General features: G+C 36.0%; 1 protein-coding gene across 1 annotated transcript in view; it reads left to right on the top strand.

The window, feature by feature from the left end:
• The first annotated feature begins 3425 nt into the window (after positions 1–3425).
• CNTN4 (contactin 4) overlaps positions 3426–8355 on the top strand; it is a 308099-nt gene continuing 303169 nt past the window's right edge. Inside the window, exons 1-2 of the mRNA XM_034997401.1 lie at positions 3426–3453; positions 4299–4494. Of these exons, the coding sequence (XP_034853292.1) occupies positions 3426–3453; positions 4299–4494 (224 nt within the window). The remainder of the gene's footprint in view (positions 3454–4298; positions 4495–8355) is intronic.

Raw genomic sequence — 8355 nt, 5'->3', positions numbered from 1 at the left:
AGTTTCCAAGCAGAGGGGAACCCAGGAAATCATGATGTACCAGTATTAGCTTCTGCACTAAATCCCCTAGGCTGGGGCTAGGATCAATGATCTGGAATTTGAAAGACTGTATCTGGGCTATTGGCAACCTGGCTCCTCTCTTTTTCTCTTAACCATGATTTTCAAGAATTTCCAGGAGGATGAAAAATAATTGCTTGCTGCTCCCCTGAGAGATCCCTGATAATAATGTGAGTCCATTGCCCTAACTTCTCCAAGCTAAGTGAGTCATTGGGATGATTTTTCACCCTTTTGGGAATCCACAAGTTAAAACATCAATCCGAACATCCTGTCGCTTAAATGAGGTTCATTTCTTATAAACAAAGGGTAGTGGTTACAACAAGAATGTAATGTATATCAAGTGAGGGTAAGTTATCGCTATAGGTCAGTGGATTATTGTGTCACCCTGGGGATGCCTTTGCTCTGTCACATCAGTGCCTCTTCTTTGTCACATAGAACGCTTGGGGGGTTCTCACATTTAGCTGCTGGCATTCAACTGTGAGTATTCTAAGGAAATATTGGCTTGGTTTCAGCGTAAGTCCTGTACCTTGACAAATCCATTTTCTTTTTTTATTATTATGTTAATCACCAAACATTACATCATTAGTTTTTGATGTAGTGTTCCATGATTCATTATTTGCGTGTAACACCCAATGCTCCATGCAGAACATGCCCTCTTTAATACCCATCACCAGGCTAACCCGTCCTCCCACCCAAATTCATCCATTTTCTTTGTGTGAGTTAGTTTTATCGTTTTCTGTTCCTATCTGCTTGCCTCTCAGCTGTTAGTCCAAACATGTGCTAAAAAGTCCTTCTCTAAATGTTATCAAGCAAAGATAAATTGGTTTGACTTTGCCCAACAGAGAAAGTTTAGGAATGTGTCTAAAGCCGGTGTTGGTTGATGATCTGCTCTTAGGAAATGGAGAGCTAGGAACAAAAGGATCTGTGTTAGTAGTTTCAAAATTTTAGTGTGCAAAAGAATCACCCAGATTCAATTAGGTTAAAGACAAATTCATGGACCCTGGATTTTTCTGGTGCAGTCAGTCTGGACTGGGATTTAGAAAAACAAGCTCTGTACTTGCTCAATCCTTGCATGATATGATTACAATGCGGGTGGTCAACGGTCTAACTTTGAAACATACTGGCTTATTAAAACCTTGTCCTTTGTCATTTTCTGAGATGCTCCTTTACTTCTGTAGGCTGAAAATCATGGCTACTCTGATTACATAGAACAAGTTACCATGACAGAGAAAAGGGTGAACTTTATCTTCTAGGCTTTACAAATGGCAAATGCAAAGTGTTTTATATGTACCTTCAAGCCTTCAAGACACTTGAAAGTCACTTTGTCACAACTACACAAAGATAGAACAAACTTACTTGATGCCTCCCTCCATGTTTCATCTAAGAATTCATTCTGAGGACTCTGTTTCACCCAGCTTCCTCAAGGTTTGAGAGAAACAAAGCAACCCTTTAACTCTTTTTTTTTTTTTTTTTTTTTTTTTTGTCAAAAATGTTAGTGTAGTAACTCTAGGCTAAAGTTTTTAAAGTTAGGTTATCTGTTTTCTACACCTGCATTGCTAAACTTTCTAAAATCTCTCCCTCCATCTTTTTGAAACCAAACAGCTCATGTTTGAAAGGCTGTGGATTTCCTTAGATGAAAACTGAAATACCATTCCCTTTATGCTAATGTTAATTTATAGGCAGCAAGCTTGGTTAACCAAGAAAAAATAAAAACTTTGGATGAAATGTGTTATTTATAGTGAATGCGAAGCATCGTTATTATCAATTCTTGTTACAAAATACACAAAAAAATACCATTTTTGTTATTTAAATATGGCATGGATACATTGAGAAATAGTACAGATGTTAATCCACAGCCTCTCAGCTGCATCCTGGATAATCATTATTATGTTTTATTCTTATTTGGAATTACTAGTAATAGACTGTGTATTTCTGTATGAAATTCAAATCAGGGAACACCAATGAATTGAGATGATTGATATTATATATATATATATACACACATAATTGTGGAATTGGGACAACAATAGAAATATTTCTCTCTTAGAGAAAAATCCACCAAGTGTGCTGCTATGTTAGTGATCTTGATGAGTAACATTTGTTACTTAAATAGATATGCCAAAAATTCACATAATTCTTCACATTTGAATTGAGCTAATCCTTGACCACTGTTTAAATTTGTTTTGAAACTATCTATATAATTGTTGAAAATCTGAAATGTAAATATCCGGATTTTGAAGTATCTGGCTTTAAACTATGAGTGTTAAAAAAAATAGATGTTTATGTACTTTCATTCTATGCTTTTGAGTTCTTTGGCAGATCCTGTTTTCTTTGTTTAAGTCTCATTAATGTGAGATTTTATACATCGAGTAAGGAGAGAGGATGGTGTTGGTAATATAATTCATGTCATCTTTGAATGCAAATTTCACATGTATGTGCATGTAAGTTCATGGGCAAATATTCAGGGATTCTTTCCCATTCTTAACCAGTATAGGACCACTGACCTAGTCCAATCCTATTAGTTTAGAGATGAGAAAATTGAGGGCTAGAGAGACTAAGTGATGGAGAGCTAGGTCATGGATTTAGTAGTTGACCCAAGGCATTGAATCTCAGTTCATGGTTTTTCTGAATTCACATCCTGTTTTTCTTACCACGAGGTCATTGGCTGTCCTTACTCCTCTATAATAAAATAGAATTCTGTTTTGTCATCTTGTCTCCTTACATTTTCTTCTATCCCAGCCTCAACATATGGATGTTTTTAAGCCTGGGTTATAAGCCTCAAAAGAAATTACCTTACTTCCTGTCCTTCACCAAGATTCCCAAACCAGCTTTATTCTTTTTCCTCAGTCCTGATACATCTGCATGAATTTACTCTCATCTTACCACCTATCAACAAAGGCTGGTTATAAAGGTTTTCCAGGATAGCAGTTGCATTTCACACTCTTCAAAATAATCACACCTAAGCAGGGAGTGGATTGTCAGCTCCAGGGTGATATTCAGTATTATTTTATATCAAAGCCACTGGCCCTTCTCTCTGGAAATTCATCAGGCAATGCCTACGTCAGCTGATTGAATACATTAAAAATTACACACAAATAGAACAAATCCTTATAATGATCTTCTATGTATAAGCTGCTGTACTTGGCATTGGTATCAGAACATACCAAAATGTGTACGATACATCATGCTCTCAAGGAGCTTACTGTCCAAAGCAGGAAAAAGCAAGGTACAGATACACTTGATAGAAAAAGTTAAGTGGCTAGAGGGAAATATAATTGAAGAATCATGTGGCTAAACAACAAAGATAAAGGTCGAGAAAAGCTTTCTAAGATAAAAAAAGAAAAAGAACTTGAACTGGATTTTGAAGAATGAAAATCACTTTCATGGGCATAGGTGGTGAGATGCATTTTGACTAATCTTCATTATGTGGTATACTCTAGAAACATGTACTCTATACTCCTACTTCAAGTTTGGTTTGTGGATTATTCCAGTCTTTAAACTTTATTGCTGTTTTGTGATAAAGTAAGTTTCATACATCTAGTCACTGTTAATTGAGAGAAAGCATTTAGAAACTCATACATCATTGTATACTCAAGTATCATTGAACTAGCTATAGACTAGTTTGGGTGTTATTGAATTTGTGTGCTGAGTCACATGGTTCCAGCTGTATGCTATTTACACGAACATACCCTCGTATGGATCCCTAATAGGCTGGGAAAAAAAACAAGCTGGTCATTTACCAGGTAATTTGAGAATCATGACTCTAGGTTGTTCTTTACTTACATAGACAATTTAAGAAACTTTTATACATATTTTAGCAGTACAGAGATGTTTCCCATTATTAATGTATTTATGAAATCATCATTGCTTGTTTCCAATTATATTATCCCATTACAGAGCAGAGAAATTTTTAACTTTGTGACATTAGACGGTCTCCCAGGACGACAGCAGCACAAGAGCTGTAGAAGGCACAAAATGTAAACAAAGTAAAAGGGTGAGCAAAAGGCAGATGGAACAATAAGTAAGAGGAAAGGAAAGGGAATGTCAGGCATTCTGGAAATTGTTAATAAAAATAAGTTGTCAATATGAAATAGGAGAGTCTGTGTCTCCACTTCATTATAATCTATGAAGGATTAGTCTTCAGTGGGAAATTTCACCTAAAGGCTGAAACTAAATCTGTTGTTATTTTTTTGTTTGTTTTTTTTGTTGTTATTTTACCACTCTTATTTTCATTTTGTTAGTTGTTTCCTGTTATTGTTCGTATTTGGAAGATGTTCTTCATTTTTGGGCATTATCTCCCCTCATTTCAGATGACTACACACTGCATGGCCCTGTTTTTATTCAAGAACCAAGTCATGTGATGTTCCCTTTGAATTCTGAGGAGAAAAAGGTGAAGCTCAACTGTGAAGTTAAAGGGAATCCAAAACCGCATATCAGGTTCGTTAATTTAAATCATATGTTTCGGGGCACCTGGGTGGCTCAGATGGTTGGGCGTCTGCCTTCGGCTCGGGTCATGATCCCGGGGTCCTGGGATCGAGCCCCACATCGGGCTCCCTGCTCGGCGGGGGGCCTGCTTCTCCCCTTCCCTCTGCTTCTCCCTCTGCTCATATTCTCTCTCTCTGTATCTCTGTATCTCGAATGAATAAATAAAAAAAAAAAACTTAAATCATATGTTTCCGTGCATACAAGTTCTGTTATTAAAACTGACAAGTCCTTACAGAGTACTAATTACATAAAGATCTTTCAGACAGGCATCATAGGATACCCTGAGACACTAAAGAGATCATTGTGTTCATGAAATGTTTAGTGCCCAACTTCTGTTTCTGGCTGTCCTAGGCATTAAATATCCTATTTGACCCCCTCACTGAAAGCCTAACTATTTCTTAACATATTTTTAAATCACTTTTAACAGATGCATCAACAAACTGGTATCATAGTAAGAAGTACTTGGAAGTCAAAAAATAAGTGGGTTGGGAACCCAGAGAAGAAAACTGACCCCCTAAAAGCAGTTTTCACCTTGATGAACTATGTGAACTAGAGCCTTGGGTTTTGTAGCCTAGAGTCAACCAAGAGGAGAGTCTAACATGAGAATACCTCCTAGAATAGACCTGGGACCTAAAGGCTATGTACTTAGAGTGCCTGTAACAAGAAATAAGCTTGCCTCCCCAAAGAATTGTAAAACAAAAGTATTTGCCTATTTCAAACTTTGGTGCTAAGTGGTTTTAATAGAAGATGAGACACAGCTGAAAGAATTAGTAAATTGCCAGGTATATCTGAAGAAACCATTCAAAGGCAGCAGAAATAAAGAGAAGTAAAGGGAGAGTGAGAGAGAAGGAGGAGGGAGAGAGAGAGGGAGAGAAAGAGAAAGCCAAAAAAAAGAGATTAATAGAAAATGTTTATATGTGTTTAATCAAAGTTCCATAAGGAAAGGCAAGGGAGAATGAGGCAGAGGTAATATTTTAAGAGGAGGTTAAGAATTTTCCAAAGCTAAATAAAAATTCCATGCTATAAGAGTGCCTGGAGGGCTCAGTCAGTGGAACATGCAACACTTTATTTCGGGGTCGTGAGTTCCAGCCCCATGTTGGGTCCACGTACAGATTACCTAAAAATAAGATCTTTAAAAAAAAAAGTTAAAAAATAAAATAAATTCCAAGCTATATATTTAGGTAGCCAAATGAATTTCAAGGAGTACAAATAAAAATAAAGCCTCATTTAGAATTATTATAGTGAAACAGCAGAACACCCAAGTTGAAGACACAATCATAAAAATAGTCAAGCTTGTAATATAGGTAACCTTCAAATAGATGGCAGGCCAGCAACTGACTTCTCAATAGTAACAAAAAATCAGATGGCAGACAGAATCTTCGATATGCTGAGAGAGATTTAACTGTCAAATTTCAATATAGCAGAAATATTTTTTAGGAGAACAAAATAAGTGTGTTCTCAGGCATTCAGAAACTAAGGTTTGACTCGAACAAGGGTGCCTGGGTGGCTCAGTCGGTTTAACGTCTGCCTTTGGCTCTGGTTGTGATCCCAGGGTCCAGGGATGGAGTCCCATATCGGGCTCCTTGCCAAGGTCCTGAGATCAAGCCCTGTGTGGGGTTCCCTCCTCAGAGGGGAGCCTGCTTCTCCCCGCCCCCCCCGCTCCTCTCTCTCTCACTCTCTCAAATAAATAAAGTCTTTTTAAAAAAAATAAAATTTGACTCCAGCAGACACACTTACTAAAGAAAATTTTAAAAAGATATAATTGAAACAAAATAAAAATGATCCCAGGTAAAGTATCTGAGATACAAGAACAAATGATAGTAAAGCAAATGGTGAAGGTTAATATTTCCACATTAAAATCAATTGCAATTATACTAAACAATAATAACAATATAGACTGTCTTGTGGAGATAAAGAAAAATTAGAAGTAATGACAATAATAGAAATAAATTTTAAAAAGATATACTGCACAATGGATTCATACACGTGGTTAAAAAAAGTGAAATAGAATTTGACCCCTCCCTGACCACATACACAAAGACCAATTTCAGGTGACTAGAAGGTCTACATGGGACATACACAGTTTTAAAAGAAGATAGGCATACATATCTATGACTTTGGAGAGAAGGAAATATTTCTCAAATATGACAGAAAAAGCACAAATCAGAAAAGAAAATATTTAACTTCATTAACGTTAAGAACTTCTGTTCAACAGAAATACTGAGATGAGTAAAATTTCAAGCTTCCAACTGGGAGAAGATATTTTTAATACATGTCATTGGCAAAGAAATAATATCCAAAAATATTTTTTAAATCCTCACAAATCAAAAAGTAAAAAACTTTCTTTTAGTATCCTAGTAGAAACATTACCAAAAGACTTGATTAGGTACTTCTAAGAAAAGGAATATCACATATCCATTTAATAGGTAGAAAGATTGTCAGTGCCATTAGTGAGCAGAAATATGCAAATTAAAACTAAAATGGCACATTCTTGCAAACCTAGCAGATTAGCAGAAATTTAGAAAACTAAATTCAATATAATATAAATAAATATAACCTGGTATGTTCATACAAGGTAACCCCATGCAGTAGTGAAAATGATGAATTACAGCTGCAACATGATGGATCACAGGAACATAATTTTCAGCAAACAAAGCAAGTCACAAAAGACTAGTATAATTCCATATTTATAAAGTTCAAGAGCAGGTAAGATGGAACAGTTGTTTAAGGATACCAACATACTTGATAAAATCATAAAATCAAGGGAAAGAAAAAAGCAAAGTTAGAGATTATAATTAACCATTGAGAAGGGAGTCACTAGAATCAAAGCAGAAATGGAGACTTTAAAAGTAACATTACTTTTCTTAGACACAGATCTTTATTGTCTTGTGATTCTTTATAACGTTAGGGAGGATGAAATTTTCTTCTGTCCAAGATCCTTCTAGCTGGACTAAGAATTAAATTTACACGAGGCAGAGTAACAAAAGAAAATCAAATTTAAATTGATATGTATGAGGAATCTACACAGACATGAAATTCCAAAGACAGGCAAAAATATGGTATATATGTCATTCTGAACTAAGGAGAAGGGCGGGGTAGGGGTCTTGGGACTTCAAAGGGAAAGTGTGAAATTCACAGAAAGATAAAAAAGTAAATGGTGAATGTTTGTTGGGCCACACAGAGAAGTGACTCCATGTATCTTATAAATATGATTTTGCCTCTATTCACATTTAATGATAAGACTTTAAGCTAATAATATATAATAGGGTGTAAAAACCAAAATAATAGATAACATATGTCATAGCTTAGGGGAGGAAGAGATTGGATCATTAAGGATCCACAGAAGTGGAATATGACCTGAGATATTTAGTTTGTAAATTGGCAGAAGGCAAAGGACATCTGATACAAGTTAAAGGATGGTAGTATTAGTGTAGTAGAAATTATTTTAGAATTTAACTTTTGTGCCCATTCATTCATTCACCACTATATCGTCATTCATTACACCACCCAGTGTTTTTCAAACTATGAATTCTAGGTGCATGGAACTGGCTCAGCAATTACCCACAGTGAGTAATTGTAGAGTTTCTACCCAAGAGTCCACCATAGCAGCTCTCCTTTGAATTGGGGTATGGATTAGGATTCTGAAAAACATGTGGTCCACGAAAGGTATTCGAAGCACTATATTAAGCCACTGTATTAAATCACTCTATTACCGGACACCACCCTAGGTTTTAGGTACTCAAAGATTAATAAACTGCATGTTCAAGTAGTGTGCTTGGGAGCACTGCTGAGAAGTGGTGACGGTAGCTGCAG

This window comes from Mirounga leonina, unplaced genomic scaffold (assembly GCF_011800145.1).
Source record: "Mirounga leonina isolate KUSES-001 unplaced genomic scaffold, KU_Mleo_1.0 Mir_94, whole genome shotgun sequence".
Lineage (NCBI taxonomy): Eukaryota > Metazoa > Chordata > Mammalia > Carnivora > Phocidae > Mirounga > Mirounga leonina.
The sequence above is the reverse complement of the archived record's forward strand: the minus strand, read 5'-3'. Positions and strand labels throughout refer to the sequence as shown.